Raw genomic sequence first — 27,026 nt, forward strand, 5'->3', positions numbered from 1 at the left:
TTGGGAAGCCAGAGAAATCTTGATTTGCAGTAACTCGACAATCACAAGATCAGTTACTTCGTCTACATACAGAGCATATATATATATCCCTTTCATATCCATCTTGCTACATGCACAAAGCATCATCAGATGGTCTCTCAAAACTCCAATTACTACTAAGAAAATACAAAATTTTATGATTCACATAACTTTGTACAAATCATTTCTCTTGAATATTACAAATTCGCCTTCGAGGTGGTTCAATAGGTCAAGCACAGATTCCTCCTTCGATCCTTTGAAGTGTTCTACAATATCCAGTAGAGAAACCTGCAAAAAATGTGGAATCTTATATCAGTACAGAATTATTTTCAAACATCTAAATAAGTTTCACTTTGAATTTGGAGAAGACTTGGACAGACTAACCCCGTCATGGTCCCTGACCCACTCTAGGACAGCATTCTCTGTAGCCACCAAATCACCAGTACAATGCTGTGTGTTCTCACAAATTTTCGGCAACTTTCTTGCAGAAGATTCTAGGTCGAGGGCATCATCACTCCTTGACTGCTTCAAATGAGTTTCACAATGATACGGAGAAGTTGGAGCGGACTCTGATGCAATAGTACTAGAGGCTGCTCTATTTCTAATGACATTTTTAAGAGGGCAGTGCAATGGCGATTCCATTATCTTGTTGGGAGCTTCATACACGGAGTTGCAACCTATAATTTCTTCTGCTGACAAACCAAGTTCGTCCATTGTCAGGCAGGTCTTGATGTTGTCGTAACTCACCTGCATGCATAATGAGCAGGCCACTAAATCTCTTTAGAAAGTCGAGAACAAAAGATAGCAATTGACATTTTAATACTATCAAGATCACTTTCTGAACAACCAATAAATCCAAATATCTGTTTGCTTTTAAATGGGTATAAAGGGCTTGGAAAGGCTTTTAAATGGGTATTAAAGAGAAAGACATTGATCAGGATAAAATGAAAAATACATGCAACTTTATCAAGAAAAATCATCATCAAATTTGAAGTAAAAAATTAGTCTGCTTAATTTGGAACTGATGACTTGAAAATGGCTTATGCTCATCAACACAGTTCTCTTATTATCAAAAACCAAGAAGAAACCTGTATAATTCAGTTCTCAAAGATAAAATCCTTACACTTTCAGGTAATTCCTCCTTGATTGGCTTTAATTTACATCTTGATCCAATGCTTGTGATGGCACAATGAATTTGTGAGACAATCTCAAGAGTTAGTCCTGTTTCCTTGCAAAACCTAGACCAATTAAGCTCACAGCCCTCCCTTGCTGCATCGAGGACATACGAAATGACTGTCTGCTCTTTGATGGGACCTGAGTTTCGAGGTATTTCCTGAAATATATAAACACCAAAGTTAGTTATGCTCATTAAGGACACATATTTAAGATTGTTAAACACTAGAAATATACTCACAGCAATTTTCTGAAATGAAAGCCCATCATGCTGCCACAATCTCCATGCTTCCAATTTGGCCGGAGTTGCCCTTTTCTCTATGTTTGCACCTACTTTTCTAATTGTAGCAGTTTGAGCAGTTCCCTCATAATCTGTTTGGAGGTTCAGTTCTTGTGAAAATTTACTGATGCTAGTAAGAAATTCATCACCATACCTGGTTACAAAATGCTACAGAAAGGAAATCTAGGTTTAGGCACCTCAGAGAAATAGCATACTATCAAGAACAATAAGCTACTCTTATTATGTCACAAAATATATATCTGCATATATATGGCACAGTAAGAAGCATACTATGTCTTGTTGGCTGTGCTGATTGTGCTGAGGCAATGTCCGTTATACCTAGAAGTTTGTCAATATAATCTAATATCACATTTTACTGTTCCATTTATGCACATCTTCATGTCAGTTTAATCCATTAAAATTTAATGAAAATAAAGGAAGATGTCATGAAGCAGGTGAGATATATTGCATCACATGTTGGGTTCATGCTTCTAGGCTTCCAATATCTAGGGTTCCTTTGCTCATGTGCACACTTGTCACACTCATCATAAGCAACAAACAGAGCTTTTCCAAATACTAGAAGAAAATCAAATTTCCAATAGTTAGATGCATAGATTGCAACATGTTGCTGACTGTTGCAAACTGTGTAGAACAAAACAATGCGGATGTCTACTTTCTTATTGCAAAAGCTAGAAGGAGATTCTAAAGATTGGTACAAGATCACAAGAATCAAGTCTTATAAATAGCAAATAATACTCCAGATGGTATTGGAATACCTGGTTTATACCATCAATATTTGCCAACCTTGCTCTGTTACATGGCCTCATTTTTGCCAACCTTTTGATTGTTTCGTCACCGCATACGGCATATCTATGGTATAGGATGAAAATGTTATAGTAACTTTCCGTAACATCACACAAGTAAAACTACAATAATCATCAACTGGATAACTTACGGAGCAGTTCCATAACGGTTTGCAAGATCCAATCTGATATCCAAAAGCATAAAGAACAGTTTTGACTCAGCCTGAGGAAAGAGTCATAATCTTAACATTTCCAGACAGCTATATCCGTAATGAGGAGAATACGAAATTAGACATTGAAATGTTAGTGTACTATTGGACATATATATGAAAGAAGAAATAAGTATCGCAAGAGAAATTCAGGATATTGCTTCAGCATAACCCTTAGTCAATTTATAGCACAGGACATAAAGTAAGCTAATTATAAGAAACTCATTAATACACAGCAAATTAATTTAATACACCATTAAATTAATGATTACTATTGAAAAGAAATAAGAACTTATTTCTTGGAACAGAACCATCTTATAACAACTTGTAAAGCAGAAGAGATCAGAACCAAAGCTTAGCCAACAAAATGGTTGCTGAAGATGAGCATTCTTGACGAAAAGGGTGGCTGCTAGTCCGCAATTCCAATTCTTGGGAAAATAAGAATTTCATGTGCCCATAACATAAGCATATAAACATTTATAACACTTCCATAAAAGATCCAGAGTTGGATCAATAAGTACAGTTTAATATATATTGCATGCGCAAACTCCTGAAAAAGATTTTGTAGCACTAGAAATAATAAAAGGATAAGCCAGGAAAGCTATGATGCTAAGCTTCTTTTTGGAACTAATATTAAACTTTAAAACTGCTTGTTTATGCCAACAAAAAATTGCAGAATCTTAATTCTTGTGTTTCTGCTTGAAGTTAACATATTAAGCAAATTTCTGACCACGGTGAATTTCTGAGCCATAACCTCACATCCACTATTAGGTTTCAATGACACGGAATTTCACAGTCGGCAAGCAGCCACCACAATCTCCCTATATACCTCTCAAATACTACATCCAATGAAATAAAAATAAGATGGACAGGTTCCATAAGTCTCCCTGCATAGGTGTTCTGCTCATGGTTTGCAAAACTAACCAGACTGGTACTGTTAAGTTTCAGTTGGCTGTCAAGATGCGGACCAAGCCAGACCGGATGGTTCAGGTCTGGTATAGGTAAACCCCACAAAATGACCTCATCATCTGGTATCGGCCCGATAATGGATTTGCACCAGGTGGTGAGTATACCTTGGGAGTGACCCTAGCCAAAGGGATCCACTGGGATCTCTTTGGCAGCTTTAAACCCTTTCCCTCACTTTTTTTCCTTTCTTTACTCCTCACACTCCCTCTCTCCCTCACCCACATACCCTATTAAATCTCTCAGATTTTTTTTTCAAAATCATTTAAGAACATCTAGGGCGTCTATTTGTTCTAAAAGAAAATTTAAATCCTAGAACCGGTCTGACATTAGCCCAAGTCTCTTTCATTTAGACCTCATTTAGCTCAGAATATTCATAAATACACTAAAGAAGAGTCATCAGTGTGGCCATCACCACAAAGGTCTCTGGAGAATAGCAAAAGGTGAAATAATTTACTATAAGATTATCAGGGATATCAACAACTATACAAGTCAACAATTTGAAAGCCAATGGCTTCTTTGCATGACTAAATCAAGCTAATTGAAAATTAAATACTAGCATTTGGAAAGGTTACAAAATTTTCTATTTATATTGCTGCAAATTCTTTGACAGGACAACTGCAGAAGAAATAAAATCTTGAATAAAACAAGATATAACAAAAAAAACACAAAGAGACATAAAAGGCCAAAGAAACAGTTCTCATAGATGGGAAAATCAGGGAGGAGTGGGATGGAAAAATCAGACACAAAAACTTCATGGTCTAAATAACTTTATTATCGATAATAAAGACAAAAAAAAAAGACATAAAACTCGACTAAGGTTGGTGAATATTTGATTTCCCGGTCAAGGCATGCCTAGAATCCCTGATATAATATATGGTTAACCAAAGACTACACAAGCATGTAATAGAGGAACATTACCACAAGGTCACTTCATAAAAGCCCTGACAAAGTGCCATCAATTTTTGCAGCTTTAAGGAATGTCACAAGTTCAAGCCTAGACATCTTAAGCCTAGGGATAATTTGAGCAGAACCTTTACTGGCTAACATTAAAGAATTATATTGCTAAATTAAGATTCCTGTTGTCTGTGCTAACTGCAAAACAGAAAACTAGTAACTATGTTATGTTATTAGTAACTCAGCATTTCCCTACAAGAACTTGGTACACCATTGTTAGGCATTGTTTAATTCAAGCAAGAGACTACCCTGCCATGAGAATGAGGATCCTCAGAAAGAATAAAGCAATTAGTTCAGCAATTGACTATAACATGCTAGAAATTGAGGTGGCAGGTGAACCAAGGCAAAGGCGTATATAGAACCAGAAAGAGAATATAATGGTTCAATCAAAGCATAAGCCATGAAGCTCATTAAACCTGAATGGAAACCAGAAGTACTACAATTTGAGAACTTAAACTGTATAGTCAACAAGAGCAATATTAATTCATCTATTACTACTAATAACAGACAAGTTTTTTTGGTCAAACACAACTCAAAAATGCAATCTGCCAGAGATCAGAGGCCTTACCGTAAAGAATCAAACAAACAACACTTGATACAGCTGGATGGCAAACTGTGATTTTACAAGCATAGGAGCATAGAATCAAGAGCATTTGTCTAACTTCCTTAAACTTTTAGGAATAGTTTCTCTGTTTACTAAGACAAGGAAGCCCAAAAAAAAGCTTAAACTATGTACAAAGGCATAAAGTTGAAAGGATGGAGAAAAGACCTCAGAGAGCCCTTCACATGCTAGAACAGCTGGATTTTGAAGATCTCCCAATTTATTCTTCTGACTTCCATGCTCTTCCTCATCAGCCATCTCACTTGTTAATGCTAAAACTAGTGGTCTATGATGAAATGTACTTGCAGATGAGAGAAACTGCAAACCCAGAGGGCTAATGCTGCAAAATTGAATCAAAACATTTAGTACTATGACCCTCACATGAATCCAATATATCCGATTAAAGCAGTTAAATAGCATACAAGAAAATACCAAGCGAACACTGGAAATAGCATACAAGAAAATACCTTACAGTTCTGTAGACATCAACAAGATTCTCCTTCAGATAACCTGCACAAGATACCAGCAATTAGGTGAACCTTAATAGATCTTCCCTACATAATGATGATGTTGACATAACGAACTACCAACTGAATTCTCTCATATATAATCAAATCCAATGTTCAACTATTTTCAAGGCTCAGGGGCATGTAACAAGGACAGGTAAACAAAACACTTTATCAAAGTAAAAAAAAAAAATCAGGTCCAAATAAAATTGAATTACTTTATCAATGAGTAGATATTTTAACTGATTTATCCAATCAGGTCCAAATAAAAATCTATATTCTACGCAAGGATCATCGTTCCGGGTACCAAACCCATATCAATGACCCAACTGGACCGGTGACATGGTCAACCAATACATACCAATGACTCAGAGGAAGAAGGGGAAGGAGGAAGGAATAAGAGGAGGAAGAGAAAGAAAGAAGAGGGGATAGTGGAAGAAGACGAGAGAGGAAGAGGAAGGAGAGACAGTAGTGGAGGAAGAGAAAAAGGACGAAGAGGAGAAGGATGTGAAACTGTTGGCGGTGCACGACTAGTAATGGGTGATGATGGTGACGAGTGGCAACGGGAGGTGAAACATGTGGAGGGCTGACATTCGGGGGTACAGAAAAAATATTAATTAATTTTCTTAATAAGTTGGTGTGGATCGCCCCCATTTCGGACGGTCCGCATACTGGTTCACTCTCGAACTGGTAAGTACCATCCGTTTCATACTGGTATGGGTGAAACGATGATCTCTGATTCTATGTACAATAAAACTGCTATGCAGCAGCTCCACTTCAAGATCAACCACTTCTACAACCTTTCTATGAACAATCATGTCATTTTTTGAACCAATGCAATCTTCGGGTTTATTGCATAATATATCAGACCATTCATCGATTCTAATTATGCTGTTTGAAACTCCCTACTACTTCTGTTGCTATCGCTAAAAACACTTTCTTGGTGCATTGACATCAGCTGTGAAAAATTTGTAATCAAACAACATAGTTCCACAACTTTCTACTACTCAACTTCTCATGCATCTTCAAGGGGGCGCCTTAAAGAGAGTCCTCCTTCAGATTGACTTTATTGTCTAATGTTATCATGACATCAACTTGCTTTTTTCCTGTTGTTCATGCAAAAAATGTTAAAAATCCAATCTCAAATTGCGTAATGCCTTCCATTTCTACTTAAGAAGGCCCTTCTCAGTGACCAAGATAATCAGACTCGGTAACTTATGATCATACCTACTCATCAAAATTTGCTTCATTTCACACCCAACCTAGTGTGTTGTTCGCCCTTGCTTCTGAACATTATCCTTTATCAAGACTGACAAACTCTGCAGTGGATGCTACAAAGGTGTTTACGTTCATAGTTGCTGCTCTCCATCCATTACACAAAGAATACATATCAGACCCCCTGGACTACTTAGAACTCTGCTCATAATTAATATAACATTTGTAAATTTGAAAAGGATGCAATTACAATGTCCATGCATAAAATATTCTGCGTTACATTATATTGTTTGGTAGTCAAGCAACATATATTAAGTAAACCAAAAACAAAATCTTTTCTCCCAAGTATCTGGGCAAGGTTAGATGCAAATTTACTTGATTTACTTGATTGTAAAATGGTCTTCACTAACGACCAGACTCACAGTTTGTAATCACATGCATGCATCCACTTATCCTTTGCAAGAAAAAAAACAAAAAAAATCAAAATAGCAACTGCCAACATGAAATAACTATAAAATAGGACATGTTGATTAAATATTTTGAGTCGAGTCAAAATCATCCAAGCCTCAATATATTGAGGATCAAAATTACTAATTTTTAAATCTGATCATTGAAGGTGTAATGATGCTACTAAGCATGCCTAAGAAAAGAAAAATATTATCAAACATCAACTGACAAAGATCAATAGACATGCTCATGGTAACATAAAAACCAAGAAATAAGAACTTCCTAATCAAGAACATTCATTTACTTGATTGCCAAATGACTAGAACAATATCAAGAAATTAAGAGAAGATAAAGGACATCACATTTCTAGGCAAAGAAATAAAGAAATATTACTGAGGTCCAACTAATAATACCATTAGCTATAAGTTGAGCAGCAAGAGCCTTCCACCAAGTTGAGGAATAATCTTTCCCAAGCCCATGCAGCGGAAGAGTGTCAAAATTGTTACCAACAATCTTCTTTGACTGGAAATCATAATGCAGAGAAGGCAAGATTGTTAATAAAACACGATGGAAGATTGTGCATCTAATAATTACAATTGACCAACCCATCAAAAAATATTTAACAATAGAATAAAAATGAAAAATAAAAACATCATGAGACAAAATTACAGAATACACTATGCAGTCACAAAAACTTGCACAAAAAAGTTTTTGTAACAACCCATAATGTCTGAAGTCTTAACTATTTGGGGCTAGCTATATGAATTATTTTATGTCATTGAGCTCTATACAATCAATATATTTGATTAAATAAAAAATTCAAACATTTAGCTTTTAATAAAGTATCCTTGCCATTTTCCTTTACCTCCTTGCAACACTAATACTAATTGTTTTATATCATTTAATCATTGTATCTACAAGACTACAACATATTGATGCCATCTTAGATGATTCTCTATCACTTTATGCTCCGTCAGAGCTAGTAACTCTACACACTCGCCTCAACATTCTCATCTTGGTTATACAAACTTTTTATACATATCATTTCTTAAATGCCCAATATACAAATCTATAAAACATGACTAGCCAAATCAAAATTTTCATTTAATCCAAAGGGCTACCAATTATCAAATAATACTCTTGATAACTCTGTCCATTTTTATCATCCAGCTTATACTCTATGAACAATAACTTCATCGGTCTGTCCCAAACAAAAAATCCAAGATACTTAAAAGTTTTACTTACTGTTCTTGTTCATCATCCTAACTATATCTTTAGTTCATCTCTTATTTCTACTAAAATACATCTCATATATTTAGTATTAAACCTACTTAATTTAAAACATCTAGACTCTTGGGTTTATCAACATAATTCAAGTTTAGAAACAATTCTATTTGATCTCTACTCAGTCATAAGTCATAACAATATCATCAGATAACAATTAAATTTTTCATGTAACAATAAAAGTGACAACAAAGTTCGTGGTTTATAAAAGTCTAGTGATTATACCAAGAATAAGAGAAATATGCTAAAAAAAAAGAAGAGAAATATGCAAACATTGCAGGAGATAAAATAACATAAGATAGAAGTATGAAGACTCAGCAATCAAGTGAAAGGGTGTGGAGTAGGATGTCTGAGAATCATGTACCAAATAGGTAATTCTTGATACTTTAGAAGGCCAATACAAATTTTTATAATTTTACAATTGTATAGCCCAAAATGTGCAAATTGCGAAGTGCAAACTTTATGGCAGTGTTTAAAATTTCATACATTTCTAAGGATTTAACCATAAATGTTAATCTATTTCCACATAGAGAGAACACAGGTAACTAGATCAGTCCACGTTAGAAAGATACAATAAAAGTTCACAAGCCTATACCCATGTGTCAGCCATAAAACTATGCCAACATATACAAATCTGTTTTGACTTGATAAACACATACCTCCGTAGACCATCAAACTAGCATAAAGCTACCTTTTGGCGCAATCCTGTCCATATCACAGAAATAGTATAGTACAATATAGCCGGCAGCATTATGCTGCTACCAAAACAGAGACCATTTCATTCTACACAAACATGCTGATCTTTGGAAAAGAAAGAGAATTGTTCATTGAGATATTTAAACATGCCTTGAAATCACTTGTTAGCATAACCACAAGGCAAAAGGCACCTTATGTCATGTTTCTTGACCTTTCAAAGTCAAATCAACATCAGTGATAAACCATGACAATGTTTATAGATAATGTGGACGTAGAATATAGATGTCTGTGTTTCTATAATTAATTTCTCTGTGCATATCATCTGTGCAAAAAAGACCACAGTACAAGATAGCCTTTAAAAATCAAGGAAAGCAACCAAAATATTGTAAGATGATAGACAGGTCCCATAACAGGTAGGCAAAAAATATGAAAGGAAACATCAGCTAATTGTAACTAGGAAATAAAATCCTGGCAAATATGTACCCGAGATCCACGAAGAATGTCAATAGGCATATTAATGCCCCATCGACCGCCACAAGATCTTATGCAAGATAGCAACAAGAAGCATTCTCTTGACAGGTCTCTTTGCCTTCTAGCATGGGTGCAGTTATCACAGTTTCCTGGTGTTCAAATTTATAGATATTATCAAAATTTTTGGCAAAAGCCACAGGCATATCATATGTGAACAACCACTGGCACAAACAAAATCAACTATAAGCATACAGAGAACTTAAAGAAATGACTTAGATTGCACCAAACTGAATCTGGAACATGTCTTATTTCAATGTAGTATTCAAATAAGGATATTGCAGTTCATATATAGATAAGACCAAATTTTTTATATGATGAAAAAAGGTGCAGAAAGGTACATACCACAGTCATCATTATTTGTTTCACCAAAGTACTGCAACAAAAACTTCCTGCGGCAAGTAGCCAGAAAGCAATACTTTTCTGCTGCCCTTAAGGACTCCATAATTGCCTTTCTTTGGCTTTCCTAATAATTGAAAACAAATACTTCAAACATGGAAAATGTTGAAATTGGATTGTTCAAAAAAAACATTATTCTTCTTATAAACAACAAGAGTGAGACAATTTATAGTCAATAACATTTATATTTTACAGTATAAATAGTCATTTTCTAAATGGATGAAATACATACAGAATGTGCTTCAGCACAATAGAAATCAGCTTTTGTGAAATCACTTCTTGAATAGTATAACCAGCATACTGAGGGCAACCCATCTCTGCCACACCTCCCACTTTCTTGATAGTATGATTCCAGACTCTTAGGGCAGCCATAATGTATTATGCACCTTACATTTGGTTTGTCAATACCCATGCCAAAAGCAATAGTAGCAACCAGTATTTGAAGCTCATCTTTAATGAAAGATCTGCAAATAGGACTGACAATTTAATGCTTGCTTGCAATAATGTTTATTCACTAAAAACCTAAACTAAGATAAAGTTTTTTTGAACAAAACCTATGTGTCTTCTCCCGGTCACTACTGCCCATTTGGCCATGATAAATACCAGCCTTTATTCCAGCATTCTGTAGTGATTCATAGATCTGGAATATAAAGAAATAATTATAGCATAATCACCTCAAACTCGAAGACAAACCAAAATTTGGTAAATGTCATTGCATATAGTACGTCAAACAATTAAAGACTTGAAGCTATGAAGATATGATGCAACAACATTTTCAGATGGATCAAGAACACCTTTTGCATCAAAAGAATATCAGTTTGCCATATTTAAGTAGAGCTTACTTATCAAAGGCATAAAAATACCAGTGGCAAACAAAAGCAAAAGAAAAAAATTACAAGGGAATAAAATACAGAAGGAAATTAAGATATTGTAGGTATAACTCCATTAGGATAGACAGGATTCCACAACTTTTTTTTTTCTGCAGGTATGAGTAGCAAACACAAGCAAGGATGAAAAGAACAAATGAAATATATAGCAAATTCTAAAACCACCTACATGCTCAAGGTGGATCAATCAGCCGTAATTCATTATCCAGAGGTCAACTGGTCATATGAAATTTCTTGAGAGTCAGCAAGGTGCCGAATGAGGTGGATGTTCAATGCAAAGTGGTAACAGGATATGTGTTCAACCATAAAAGTTATCAAATTAAAAAATTAGCAAGAATCCTAGTGACATGACAAAGAACTACCCACTTGATATCATGAGTAGAATCACATGTTACCACTTACTATGTCATAGCATTCAAACAAGGACAATGATATCAGGCTGATAGAGTATATATTCACGGATTAATCAATGGATTATTTAAAATCAAAGCATAGTAAAATAGGAAAAAAAGAGAACCTGCTGCTCAAATTTATATTCAGACAGGACTTATTGGTAGCATCATGACCACTATTACATTATCAACAGAAGAAAAGAAGATCATTGCTTAAAAACTAAAATCTTAAGAGAACATAACCATGATTTCACGTGTCTTACCAGTGACAAACTAAACGCTAAAACAGGAATAAAGAGCTGTCCTAACTCCTAAGCACACAGACAACTCAACAAAGATAAACAAACATGCCCAGCTGATAAAAAAGCCAATTATGATATTAACCAAAGTAGCATTTAGAGCACATTGATAATCTTTCATACTATAGGACCGCAAACATTAGCAAGTCAAAATCATACTTATACATAATGGATCATATTTTAAACTATGACAAAGAAGAAATACCCATGTAACATCACTAGTCATCTTAGTACTATCTAAGCTTTTACAACTAAATTGACAATAATTATGGCAATTTCAGCATGATGAATATCAAGGTTCATCAGATGTAAAAGCATCCAGAGCACAAGATTTACCCTTTTCAGGGTCATCTTACATTTAGACAAGGGCATGAACAGAAGGCAGAAGAAAAAGACCTGTTCAGTATCTTTAACAGTTGTACAATATATGATCGTTGAGCCAGCACTATTGATGTATTTTGAGACTTCTTGTACAAGCTCATCCACAAAGGACAGAGACCGATTGAAGGATTTAACACCATAAAATAGGTTTTGCCGATCAAATGATCCAACAGCAATGAATGTCTCATTCATGTTCAAGGAGCAGATTATGTCATTGCGAACCCTACAAAATTTGATTATAAGTTCAAGGTAATAGAACACTCATGAAGACAAAAGAAAGAAAGAAACAATCAGAAGAACCAAGGAAGTTAACTAATATATGACGATCATTCACTGACAACTAAAGCCATTTAGGATTGTTCCTTAACATTAGCATACATCAAGAAAATACAATCCCATGGCCTATTGGTGTCTGTGTTTCATCTTCAAACTGTTTAGTAACACAAAACCATAAAACAATTTATCATATTAGTGTGTTTGAAAAGGACCAAAGGACATGCAATAAACATAATTTTTGTAGAAGAAATTAGACCATTTTTTCCCATAAATCATCAGAAATTTGATAACCTCATATGAACTAAAGCATGAGATGAGGTCATCCTTGAATAAGTACCATAAGTCCATACATTTTCCTAGTGGCATTATCAAACTAAACGTTGTTGTTCATTTTCTAAAATCTACAGAGAATATAGAAACTGTTGCACAGCAGCATATGCAACGAAGTTTACAAAATATATTAATTGTTCTGAATATTCTAAATAGGTTCTATTCTACATAATAGCCTTGCTAGTTCTGCCAAAAGTAACTTTCCTGAGTAAACCAATGCCACAAGAGATTGGGACTTGCAGCTTGTTGTCATTGTACACTAATACTTTTTTTCCTTGGGAAGAAGTGGAATAGATAGTTTGTTGCCAACAGTTGTCATATATTAATGTAAAGTACAGGAAAGAGCAGCTAGTCCTTATACATAAAGGATGAATTAGATAAGCCTAGAAGACACTAATGAGCAAAAAGATATTTTGAAAGAATTGTTGCTTAAACATGTATAGCTTAAACAAAAATATTAGAGATGGAAATTAAAGTTTACCAAGTCAACAAAATAACCGGCATTTCAACCATCAAGTCCCTAGAGACATGTCTATCCAGTATCCAGTACAAGTATAAACAAGCACAGATGTAAACATTCTCGTGTATATAATATTAACAAGGCAATCATGTTGAGTCTTATGTTGTGCTACAGTAGAAGAAACTATATAGCTCAAGAGACTGCAAAATAACATATGACTTCAATTCAAGTGGTAAGCAGTGAAAGCATCATTCCTCTCAATTAAGTGTCCCTTAACAAAAATCATCTTAGAAAATAATTCAATTTGTAGTTCCAACCAAGGTTCGCCGTACCGTACCGTACCGGCATTTCGACTCGTGCTCGGTACGGTACGGTACGGGTGTACCGAGGCGCTACAGTATTACTGTAGCGCTGCTACAGTGCGGACCAGTACAGGGCGGTCCGCGTACCGACAACTTGTCGGACCGGTACGTACCACCCGTACCGGGCGGTACGGCTCGATACGGCAAACCCTGGTTCCAACTACTAATTATAAACTATAAGTCTAGCAAGGATCTCTATACACAGTCTGATATTTCACCATTAAACCCAATGGATACTTTTGGACCAACTCTAGACTGAAAATCATTATATTCAAATTTCATAATTTAGCTCAATTTCTACCTGTTACAACCCAAAAAGGTCTGATGTATATGATTATGCAAGTTTCAGGAGTTCTAATAGAATTTGAAATTCTTCGTTTTTTAATTTCACAAGAATGAAACTGAACAGTTTCAGGCAACGACTGCCATGTCATGCAGACCAGAGGTATCGGTCCCGGGCAGACTGGTTTTCAGGAAAAAGGCCAACGACTGCCATGTCATGATAGGTACCGGACAGTACCGGTTTTCAGGAAAAAGGCCTGAAAATGATCAAAAAAATAAAGAATCATTTTTTAAAATTTTTGTCCTAATTTATTGGTATGTAAATTATATTTAGATCAGAATAACGTGTATCTAAGTCACAAATGGATAGAAATTTTAGGGTACAAGGAGAAAAAATTGAATTTATCTTTTCGGATGTCAAGGAACAACTTTATCCCATGGACCTTCGTCGAAGTGAATTACCTGATTAGGAACTTAAATCACAAATGCAAGTGTGAAAAGAATTAAAGAGTGAAAATGAGAGAGTGAATACAAGTGAGTGAGGAGGGAGGAAGAGGGATTTAAAGCACAAAGAGGCCTCAATGGTCAATTTGATCGTTGGGGTCAAACGAGACTCGATTTGGTTTGTTACCGATTAAATTCTGACCGGTACTAGGCCTTATCGACCGATAAAGGACAAGATTCAACCATATCAACCAACATATACCCCATACCAATACCAGGCCATATTTCAACATACTACCTGGAACGGGTTGGTCCGTGTACCGATCGGATGTCAAAGACTCGGAGTCATGTATACAATATGTTACATACCATTTCAGAAGGTACATCAAATCTTGGTGTCAGATATCATCTTTTAGAATTTTACTTGATCTTTTTTTCGTCAATTTGGTCTATTGGTAAGAGATTACGTAAATATAGAATACTTTACCACTTTGAAATTGATATGAAAAGAAATAAGCAACAACTTACAATTGATTATGGAAAGAAAGTTTGTCACAATTATTTTGGTGACACCTTGGGTCTGCATCAAGTTCAAAAATTTTGGTCATTCCAACATTTGGCAAGAGTCCCATGGTAAGTTGAATTTTTATTATGATGACAAACAATTTGTCAACAATATCTTCAGTATGAAAACAAATTTTGTGTATGTGTCTCACTAATTATCATAATTTACATAACAGAAAAATCAAGTACATGATTTAGAACATGTATTTTCTGAGATGACTCCAAAGTGAAAGCAATTAACAGTTGCAACTCGGTTATTTTCATTTTTTCTGTGTATTAAGACAAAATTAAGAAACATCATCAACACCATCTAAAGCATGCTTATTCTTTTTGAAATGATGTTCAATTATTCAATTTGGTTTTCTTCTCCTGGATATGGTTGCTGAAACTCGACCAGGATGTATCAAAAAATGCCAAAACTTCTGTGACAGGGTCGAAAGAAAGACCAAAACATACGTGACAAGTGTTGGTTTTAGAGTCAAAAACGGGATTTGTGATGCATATTTAGAAAACAAAATAATTTCTAAAAGCATGATAACCAAACAAAAAATGAATCTAGACCCTGCCTGACTATAAAAATAATGCTTTACCTCTAAAAAAAACCAATACTTGAAAGAAAAAGATATTCCAGTTCCAAAAGTGCATGTAGGATTATTATGCTTACTTCTCAGTAGCTGTGGCAGTTAAAGCAACAAAAGGAACACCAGATAGAACGCCTCGTAACATATTCAACTGCTTGTACTCCTTCCTGCATTATAAATTAGTGTGGAACTGGCATAAAAAAATTTGATACATCTCTTTTACACTCTAATGAAGTTCAATGACTTAAAAAAGGTCAAGGTAGAAAGAAACCAAGGTTCGCAATACCATACCGTACCGGTGTTTCAACCTGGGCTCGGTACCGGTACGGTACGGTATACCGAGCGGTATACTCAGGTCAAAACACTGTAGCTACAGGTCGAAACACTGCTACAGTGCTACAGTGCACTCTGACCGGTAACAGACGGTCCGCATACCGGCAACCTATTGGACCGGTACGTACCACCCGTACCGGGCGGTACAGTTCGGTACTGCAGACCATGAAAGAAACCACAAAACACTTAGATGATGATATGTAATACCAAACAGAAACATAAATAAAGGCTATTTCTATCATGGTTTTTACACATAGCAAGAACTGAAATTCACCTAGATAGAGAGCTCTGCAACCTAATAAACAGACATTTATGACAGCTAGTGTCCATTTAAAAAAAACAAAACCCAAGCTCTAAGTACAAAAAAACACATCAATATGTCAATTCATGAGCATTTTTGAAAGAAATAAAAGGTTGGTTAGAAAACCACTAAGGGTGTTTAATTGTCTGTAAATTTTTCACAAAAAGAGTCACTATCTGAAAAAGACACTGTCAGACAGAGACTTTCATGTTCTACTATTTGTTTGTCAAAGAAAAATTGTATATTATTGCATCAACCTTTTTTTTCCTGACAATGAAAGATATTAAAAATGAATTAAACCCATTATCTTGTTGGTCATCATAGCCAATCACTATGACTTAAGACCAATTGTCAACTTATCATCACCAACTCTCGACTGGCAGACACAACTGATAGCTTGCATTTGAGCAACCAGATGAAATCAAAGTATGCTCCACTCTGAATAATTCCATTAAGTCGCCTGAGCAAAAACTTAGTTAAAATTGTGATATAAATACTTTGGTTGGATTTGACTTTCAAACCAAGTTCAGGCAGACATGATTTGAAGTCAGCCACTTCCAGCAAATGACACCTCTTGATATCTACTAATAGACAACCAAACATGACTTTAATATAGCCAATTAATAAGCATGATTAATTTCTAGGTGATCATGATCAGAATAGACAGATAGGTGAACTGAAGAAACATTGCCATAAATTATCAATTTCAGTTCCTCCATGTCACATGCATATACAAGACGTAATATAGCACTACTTGGTTAATAAGCGGTGAGGTAAAAGAGAGCCACTTATTTGTATTGATAAATGAGTTCTCAATTTGGTCAATTCACCTTTAAGTTTCAAGGGGAAATGTCATTAATGAGATTTTTCTGGTGTATAGAGAAGGATATTGCTTTAAAAACAACAATGCCAATGAACTAGGTTCCTGTTGATATAAAAAATCACGCCACCATATTTCCTTAAACTACAAAGCCAAACAAGTTTTATAATTGGAAGTGTAATAACTAAATAACTATAAGCAAGTATTATATGTTGGACTACAAAGCTAAACAAGTTATATAAGTGGAAGTGTAATGACTAAACAACTATAAGCGAGTATTATCTGTCAGTTATCGGTTGCATTCTAACAAATACATAACAATCATAAAATCTGTAGTTCAACCGATTACTGACCACAGACTTCAAATGATGATCTAATTAAAATAGCAAATTGGAAGTGATCTTCAGAAGAGATCCAAGTTCTAAATAATGAAACATCAATTCGTTAGTTATAGAGACTATATCATCATTAGTACATGTTTGCAAACATTTGATAGACTATGTTCACTTAAGGACACCAATTGTTTAGCTAATAGTCAAAACTAGTTAATTGCAAATTAAGAGGACATTAAAAACAAGCAGAGAGAACCTGAAATCATGACCCCACTCTGATATGCAATGTGCCTCATCGACGGCCAACAAACAAACACCCATATTCAGCAAGTTAGCCCAGAATCTGCAGTGAATTTCAAACTTTAATAATTTAAATAATAGAAAAATCTAATCTGATAAATTTGTGTGCATTGATTCTCTTGCTAACACTAATGCACTTTCTTGCTACTTGTCTACAATTTGGTATAAGAAAAAAAAAATGTTTTATACAACAAAGAAGATTGCAACTCTTTATCCAGTTTTAAGATGTCATCATGAAAAATACCCAATAACTTAATATGAACCTTAGGTTATTTGACTACAAATGAATCTCCGAGGACCAGAACTAGCTAACAGTTTTTTTGTGAGAAAATTACGTTACATGTAACTAAAAAGTGCATTCACTCCATGAAATTGCAACAACAATGCAGGAGTGCATAGCAATCAAAAGAACCTAACCTTGAAGTAAGTGAACATGCTTTTTCTGGAGTCATGAACAAAACATCATAGGTACCACTTTCAGCATGAGAGTGAACAGTTTTGTCTGTTTGAGTACTTCCAAGATATTCAGCCTTGATACCCCGCTGTTTTAGACTCATAACCTGTTAAAGCTGAAGGGTTTAGTACTTTTAGCATGAAAATGACAAGCTTAATGTTACCACATGCCTGGTCTTGCATCAAGGATAAAAGAGGGCTTATAACAACGGCAGTCTTCCTTGTGACCAGCGGAGGAATCTGATAACTGTAACAAACAACAGATACATTGAAATGATTATAGTGCACCCTCAGGTAGAGAAGCAAATTAACAAAACATTAACAATAAACTAGACTAACCAGTATTTGTGTATCCAGGTTAAAGATTAAAAAAAGACTCTGGAGGTCACAAATCACTTTTTATACTAGCAAAGGATGCATCATCCAGTGTTATTTGTCAGACAATGTTTTTAAGCATTGGTTTCAACTTTCAAGGGCCTCTTGGAGACTTAAACCTTAGTGATCCATTGATTTCAGTCCAAGGGCTTGTGTAAAATGAACCAAGCAAAGTTAAAAGAGAAAAATCATGCCTACAAAATAGATTGTGAATTATAAATTTGGTAGCATAAGCTTAAAACTTGAATTAACATAACGCCTAGCAAGATATATGGAACTTACTTTAAAATTTGCATTCTTTAAACAAAAAAGAGAAAGAAAAAAAGAGAAAATCAAGACCCAATGCAAGGGTTAAGTATATGCGACACTAGTTAAGTATATGTGACAAGCATACTTGGTTCATCACTACTTAAAAAGTCCCTATGGTGGAACAAGAAACTTGAGAACAATTTTGTATCAAGCAAATCTCGATAACAATTTAAAGCATTTTTACCTTCTCTGTTCATTTTATCAAAATCAATATCCTCTATCCTCCGTGAACACAAGTTTGTTGAATCATAATTTAAAAGATAAGCAATATAAAAGTTCCAACTTTTATAATGGGCAAATTACCCAAAGCGAGGAACCAATTTAAAGTGTAAACAATTGAACCATCAAAGAAGAAATCACAGGTCCCAATCCTGTCAGCCTACCTCTCCCCTTTCCTGTCTTGTTCACCTTTCTCACACCTCTCAACTCACTATGTACTAGCAAACTTACTAGATGTAATTTATATGAATAGACCAACCAGGCTTAACTAGACATTGCCATTAATTCAAGCCGACCTTGGCAATAATCAGTATTTCTTTTATAGAGAGAAGACGAGACAGGGAGATGGAGGGAAATAGCTTTATGAGCTACATTATTTTAATTACAGATTTACAATGATTATATATACATATATATAAATATAAATATATATATACATATACATATATGTATATATACATATATATACATATATGTATATATATATATATTTATGTATATGTGTATATATATATATACATATATGTATATATACATATATATATGTGTATATATGTATATATATATGTATATGTATGTATGTAATATGTGATTAAGTGATTGGACATATGTATACATGTCTCAAAATAACTGTCATACATCTATCTTTGACACATATCAAGCCTAGAACAGGATTTAGGACAAAGACATCCAGTGTAGTTTTGACTTTTCAGACAAGCTTGAAATAAGCACTAGCTCAATCAATTTTAGATAAATACCTGATGTTTTAGATAAATTAAGAAAGTGGTGATTGACAACCAGCAACTCTTGTCCTTCAGAAATTGTCAATTTAACAACAATAAATTCTGGGCTTCCCACCTTGCAAGAAATAGAAGACTTCCCAAAGCGTGACACCTCATGGACTGTTTAGCTTCATCCACAAAAACGCAAATTCCAATTCCTGAACCCTATTTAGTTAATTGGTATTGTATTTCTGTAGCAAACTATTACAACAATAAAAATGTTTTTTTTCCGATTCAACAAATTCCTCAGAGAAGTAACCCCTCGTTATTTCGAAGGTTTCGCCCTTGGGAAATAAAAATAAAATAAATTTTCAGAAGCATTATATTGCCAAACGAATATCATGGTTATAATTTTGAGGAGAAACAAAAAGTTAACTTACCACAAAGATTTCCCACTTCCAGTCGCCATGACCACCAAGCAATCTTTTCCATCTAAAATTTTCTCGATGACCTCCTTCTGGTGGGACCGAAACTGGAGATACCCAAAGTATCTCTGCATTGAAGAACCCGAAATAAATCAGTCAAAAAGCGAAAAAGAAAACAAAAACCATTCCGATCACTCCCTTCGAACAGGAGCATGATCATAAGGGGTAGACTAAACACGGATTCTCAAGAGGTAATTAATTATAAGGGTTTTGGAGGTAGGGCTCATCCCCATCTTTCTAGACATGGTTTTCGAGAGGCCCGAGAGTCGGCGTCTCGTACTTGCCTTGAGGACTGACTCCATCTCGAGTGCGTCGGAGAAACGGGGAGGCGAAGCGAATCCGTCGTCGGCCAGCGACCCGAGACCGCAAAGGTTAGTCCCGAGATCATCGAGGAAACATACGAGGGTTTTCCCGCCAAGTTTCTCCCACGAATCCCAAAAATACCCATGTTCTTAAAGCACATTTACCAGCGTTGGTCATGCCTGTCAGATTTGGGCGTCCGTGTTTCTTAATCTATTTCGTGTCACTCGTGATGACAAAAGTATTTGGCCGAAAATATATTTATATTTTTACTTAAATGATTTGATCACAGTTGTTATTAAAAAATTATTTTTGATAATTACTTATCATATTTTTTAGAAAAAAATAAAGAAAAACAGTACAAATCATCTTAAAATCACATCCTAATGATTCTAAGATGATTAGTGATTTTATTTTTATTTTTAAAAATTTTTAAGATAGTTAATTATTATTTTTATTAATAGCATGTGTGATCAAATCATTTTAATAAAAGATTGAGAGTATTTTCGTTGAAATAGAAAAAAAAAGTACCCTCAAGTAAAAAATGAATATGGGTAACACCCGATAAAAAGTAAAATACCCAAAATATTTTCACATTATTTTTATTTTAATTAATAATAATAATTTATTTTATATATAAAAAAAAAGTATTACATCATATATATGATGCTTACACATGGATTTGGACCAAATATCTATTAACTGTGTAAAGAATACACTAATCAATCTGAATGTCTCAATAGAAACAATATAGATAATGATAATTCAATCAAGAAACGAAACAATTAACACCTAAATCAATGGGCAATAAGAGCAATCGCCCACCAAGCTTGAATAAAGCGAGTCATAGCTGCTGCTACTACTCACAAAGGTCATAAATTTTTGTTCAGTGCTAAAAGCTTATAAACTGTAGGCTACTTGAAACTTCTGGGGCACAATCCTCTGTTATCATTCACAAAGAAAATGAATGTTAAATCTTTTCACATGTAGTAATTGCTTGCAATCTTTTGGTATACTTTATCCATTTAGTTATTGAGATATATAGTCTTACAAAAAGTAGTCTGCACTGCTACATCTGTTTCAGATGGTATCAACAAGTAAGATCAGTGTGATGTATAAAATTCAATATGTGGAATGGTCATCCATTTATCAAAATTTTGACCATCTATGTCTCTGTGTATGTTGTAATTTGGATGCCCAACAAAAGACAAATAATGGAATATATGAGACGAGTTTCTCAGTGCTGCTTTTTATTAGAAAAGGTACGATGTGGAATTTTCTGAAGATACTTTGCATCAAGCACTTGATACTGCTTATTGATTGCTTCGATTGCCTTCTCAACAACAATATCAACACGATCCTCATATTTCTCGTAGAGTACTGGTGCAAGATACAGAACCAAAAAACCTGCAATAGAAAATGTGATCAGAATCCATCAATGACAAACCTAACTGTATCTTACTCGTGCTTAGTCATGAGACGTTATAAAACGACCATATATAGGAAAAGGTCCACGATACCTTACTAATTGAACATGCACTCTGATTGGTTTGCAGTTGCATCTTGGTAATGGATCCAAAATATTAAAAAAAATTCATGTTCATCAAAGCAATTACTATATGACCTAAGTAATCAAAGTTCAAGTCAGGAAATAGTCTCTTTGATCGTAGAGGTAAGTCCCAAGTGTACTGACCCTCCCCTCCACAGATCTCACATTTCCGACAGCATCATGCACTGAAGCAATCAACAAAGAGGACTTTATGTATCTCTCCAGCAGGCATAGTTAACATGACAACATGTTTTAAGATGAAAATAATAAATTTTTGCATCAATGTTTGACAGTCGTTTGCTTCTGCAGTTGTGTTTTCTTAGCCCACTTTCACTGGAGGGAAGGACACAACATTTCAATCTTTACGTTCATTTAATCTTCTTGTTTATGTTTTACTATTTGTCAGTATCTTGAGATCAAATGACTTTAATCAAGGTGATATATATTAAATGTTGGCCCGAAGTACCATAAAACAATATACAAAATCCAAAATATCTTGTTTACAAGTTCATTTGTTGAATTACGATATAGTTGAAGTGTCCAACTAATCTCTGATCATCATCTAGGTTAGATCTAATAGTTTTAAAAGTAAGCTTTCTTCTTTGCATATTGTTCTAATGTTTCTTATTTTTCACAAGCAAGCATGTCATAAAGTTCCATTAGTATTAAATTTGACTTGGATTCTAATTGATTCAGTCAGCTGGTTCTAATTACACGTTTGATGCATAATAGTTGTTCCTTTTGGATTCAGTCATCTTCTAGAAGAGTTTAAGATAGGCTGAAGGATGCATCTAATATGACTTCTGCATTTCCCCATCCTAAACCTTCTTAAGAGTCTAATATGTATAAGAGTTTCTATATGTTTCTTCACTGAGAAATGAATTGAAGCAAGCCTCAGGCCTCTTTTCATCATCCTTTAGTATCACTTTGTCATCTACTATTGCATCTTTTTCCACTGGAAATTAATTATTAATATTAAATCAGTTTCATTCTGTTGTTCCCATGATTTTCTATAGAAAAATATATGTAGTCAATACTGTCAACAAATTCAGACCAAACAGCCTCTTCACTGCATAAATTTGTTCCATCATCCACTTCATGACTATGTCGTCTTAGACCACTTATTTCCTTAGTACTTATGCTACGTGCTATCTAATACGTCTACGTAGAATAAATACACATAAAGCCTATGATACTGTCAGTGTATCTCCTATCTCAGTGGACAACCAATTTGAAGATAAGTTAATAAACATCTCAAGTCTGACATGAGAAAGCAGATAAACAATTAAGAGTCAAGCTATCATGTTTGGAACCCTGCATGGCAGCATCTCCATAATACATACTAAGGAGAGAGATCCAGGACACCTTTAAAGTTCAATGATGCAAAGAAGTGGAAACCATCTATTTGCATGTTGAAGGATCCAAGTAGCATATGCATTTAATTATATAAGGGAAGCAAGAGTTGAAAATGAAACTTACTAATGTAGATGAGTGTCAAGAAACTGAACAAGCTACCAATTACAGAAAGAACCCACAAGCCTGCAATTACCTGCATATTTGGCTTAGTTGTTAAGATCTTGAGCACAAACTACATCAATAGAAGGACATAATGAAAAGAAAGACATTAAAATTCTACCATCAAAAACTTCTTCAAATCCTTTCCACAAGCAACATAGTAGAAAGTTGCCAAAGCCTCATTAATTTCATATCTTACAGATTGGGCGATACTCAGAAATAGGTCCTCAGGAAGGAAGACTTCAGGAAATTTTGGTGGAGACCTGTAAAGCAATCAGATTCACGTCATAGGCTTTAGTTTGCACAGAGAAAGCCTATATCTGAAAGAACTTATAATGTGTATGTCATATTGTGTAAGTATATATATATATATATATATTCATGATGAGAACTCATAGAGAGTAGTATTAGAGCAATTAGATTTCAGGTTAACAAATATCCTATACCCTTATGTAGCTAATTCTTTAATTCTCAGACAGACATCTGCAGGACATACTCGGTTGTGACATTAAAAACTCACTATTATCAACACAATCAGCATATCATCTACTCCAGGAACAAAAATATCTCTGTAGGACATGATACTGAAAAAGCACATATAAACCAATCATACTGAGAAAGCCAGTCATATGACAAAATTTTCAGCAGAACTGTTTGGTTACCTGTTGACAAATGATGCTCCGTTGATCCAGAGAAAAGATATTGCCAGCAAAAGTATAAGAAAGTGGCAAATAAATGTGAGCAAGTGATAGCCCATCCAGACAAAGAGAAGCCAGATAACAGTAACTCCAGCAAATATGCTTCCTGATAGTTGCATATTTCTCCACAGTATGATATCAGCAGCTATAATCACAACAAACTTATCATTTAATAAGATTTGCATTTTTTACTAAACCAAATTCAAGAGAAATGAAAAGGTTCTAGGAGGTGGTGAAGGCAAAAATATTAATATGCATTGAACTTAAAAGAACATTATTCAGCATAACAGAAGTACTTGTATTTTTGCTAAAGTTTACATTTGTAGAAATGTTAATGGACTTCACTGTCTGTTACAAAATTCAGTAAGCTGTAAAAATAATACATAGGACAGAAAATAGTGCAACAGCATCAGATTTTACCAGTAATTTGCATGTGCATGACTCCAATAGAAAAAAGAAATAAAGAAATAAAGATTGATAATATATTCAGAACAAAACAGAATGTAGCAACCTTGAAGTTTCTAATTAAACAGGTACTAGGGAATTAAAGAGCTGCATTGTTTATAGCAATAGGAAGTAAATAAGAACAAACAGCATACCTAAGATTGGCCATGTGATTTCCATAGATAAAAAAAAAAAAAACACATTTCAATTTCTCATTTAATTTATCTCTTTTTGTAATACTACCAATTTTAAACTATTACAAGAACTTAGAGACCACATACAACAAGTTGAAAATAAACAAAGAAGTTTCCCAGTGATATGTTTGATAAAAACTTCTAAGGAAGCAAATAAGAACTTTGTAACGTGATAAATATCTGCTTTGTAAAGCCATTAGGCACACTTGATCAACAAAAACAAATAACATAATTACATAGATAAATATCTGCTTCGTAAGTGATCCAAAAAGAAAACATCATGGACTCCAAAATTAATAGACACTATGCTATTATTAACCAAATATAAGCCAGGATGTTGCTCAGGCATGATAAATACAATACCAAATAAAAGCCCTTTCTGATGGCTGCATAAAGGCCAGTCTGCTATTGCCTATCCTACACTCTAAAACAAACTAATAGTTTGAATTCTGATCCTTTAGTCCCATCAATCAAGAAATTAACATTTCTGCCTTCAGAGTTGGTTTGCATTTATAATATGGTCTAAAATATATATTCATTAAATATCAATTGTGTATTAAATTCCTGAAATATACAAAAATTTTCATCAATAGATTCCATCCAAGATGTTGCCAAACTGACAATTGGTTCTCCCACTCCAACTTCTATATATTATCACCCGCTGAAATCTCGCTACCCTGAATACTCTTTTAGTAAATACCTATTCTCTGAATCTATTGCTCCTAGCAACACTTCAAGCTCTTCATCCACAATCCTTCAATCCATCCGTCCATTTTTCACTGACATTGCTTTCTTTTTGAAAGAGTCCCTTCCTTGCTAATGTGCTCTACCTTGTCCTCTGGTTATCAAACTAGAAGAGTGTCAACCAAAATGAAAAAAAGAAAAAAATATTTAGATGGAATAAGAAGTAAACTGCTGCTGGTGTCCTTCCATAAAAGAAATAGAAAAATCAGAAAATAGGATAAGCAGGAGAAGCAAGGAAAATGGAGGATAAAGGGAAGGGACTCCTAAATTCTTCGAGACAATTAATCCACATAAAAGCCACCTGATTCCCCCACACCTGGAAAAATTATGCAAGCTCAAGAGAAAGTTCTAATTTATCCTGGTTGCCTTCTTGTCTTCTAAACTTAGGCACAACAAATATGATGAAGATATCTGAGAACTAGCAAAAAGATGGGGGGGGAGGACCCAATCATATCATGACTAAATTGTCCAAATGAAATTTGATCTTCATCATTCTTCTCTCGTTTCTTCACCATGACATCAAATCCATGGTCTGCTCATGATTAACTAGAAAATATCAAGCCCAATAGGTTTCTGATGTAAGTGTAAACACAATTACGATGACCTCGTAGCACACCCATTTCACATTTTCTATTCAAAACAACCAGAATTTGCAAGTAAAATATTCAAAACTCTTACCAAATACGATAATATCATACAGAATAGAAATGATAATGGAGATCGAGATAGACCATAAATTTCAAACAGAACATACATTTTCCTCCACCGAGTAGGGCATGTACCGATTCCTTCCTTCCAAACAACCATTTCTTTCTTGAATTATGAAACAAGGGCTTCTCATCATCAGAATCCGAAGACGACCCTCGATATTCGTGGATCTTCTCGTTGATCCTCTCTGAGCCATCAACTTCCGACATCTTCACTTGAATCCTTCAACCAAGACACCAACCCATAACGATCAGACTAAAACCTGGACGCGTATTGCGAGAACATCGTACCATTACATGAAAGATATACATCAAAAGGAAAACGTTTACTACATCTCGCCTAAAGAAGCAGAATATTGGTCTCAGAACGAAAGAAAATCGATCCAAGAAGAAAAAAATTCAAAAAAAAAAAAGAGAGAATAGATCGATCTAATAAGAGCGAAGAATTCGATCTCACGGGATGGATATCGGAGTTACAAGAGAGGATTAGGTTCTGAGATTCGCGCAATGGCGTATCTTATTCTTAGCCTGTCTTCTTCTTCCGTTGGTTTCCCTTCTCTCTCGCACGAACCGAAACGGAAAGCAGAGAGCAGACGGGGAGGAGCCGAGGCCCTCCTTATATACGTCTCCGTCGGGATCATCGGACGGCTGCCAAAAGTTCGGCTCGCTGCGATCCGACTGATGCTAAAGATTCGACGTTAGTGATTCTCGACGAAGAACTTAAGCCGTCGGATTTATTTGATGTCGAAGTGGATTTAACCGCCCGGGTCGAGAAACGGCCGAGAAGCGGGTTCGAAATTAACTGGTCAGACCAAATTACCAAAACACCCAAAGAACGATAGCATACTCCTAAGATAGCCAAAGATAAGATGGTAATTTGAGTAAGTCC

General features: G+C 34.8%; 2 protein-coding genes across 2 annotated transcripts; both read right to left on the minus strand.

The window, feature by feature from the left end:
- LOC104000511 (uncharacterized) lies at nt 1–20,069 on the minus strand (the record flags this gene model as incomplete). Its single annotated transcript, XM_065171475.1, has 19 exons — nt 1–306; nt 403–765; nt 1,142–1,351; nt 1,433–1,639; nt 2,248–2,341; nt 2,427–2,497; nt 5,173–5,344; nt 5,472–5,514; nt 7,586–7,694; nt 9,636–9,772; nt 10,026–10,146; nt 10,312–10,543; nt 10,634–10,719; nt 12,054–12,261; nt 15,421–15,504; nt 17,380–17,466; nt 17,841–17,983; nt 18,048–18,123; nt 19,942–20,069. Coding segments are annotated over 19 exons (2,697 nt in total), but the record flags the coding sequence as incomplete, so codon positions are not given.
- A 1,345-nt stretch (nt 20,070–21,414) lies between these two features.
- On the minus strand, nt 21,415–26,734 carry LOC104001003 (reticulon-like protein B2). Its single transcript, XM_065170577.1, has 6 exons — nt 26,595–26,734; nt 26,185–26,360; nt 24,013–24,193; nt 23,472–23,613; nt 23,315–23,384; nt 21,415–21,693 (listed from the first exon to the last, which is right to left on the minus strand). The coding sequence occupies exons 2-6, from the start codon at nt 26,345–26,347 to the stop codon at nt 21,524–21,526; spliced, it is 726 nt and encodes a 241-aa protein (XP_065026649.1). The 5' UTR covers nt 26,348–26,360; nt 26,595–26,734; the 3' UTR covers nt 21,415–21,523.
- Nucleotides 26,735–27,026: the final 292 nt, after the last annotated feature.

This window comes from Musa acuminata, chromosome BXJ3-10 (assembly GCF_036884655.1).
Source record: "Musa acuminata AAA Group cultivar baxijiao chromosome BXJ3-10, Cavendish_Baxijiao_AAA, whole genome shotgun sequence".
NCBI lineage: Eukaryota > Viridiplantae > Streptophyta > Magnoliopsida > Zingiberales > Musaceae > Musa > Musa acuminata.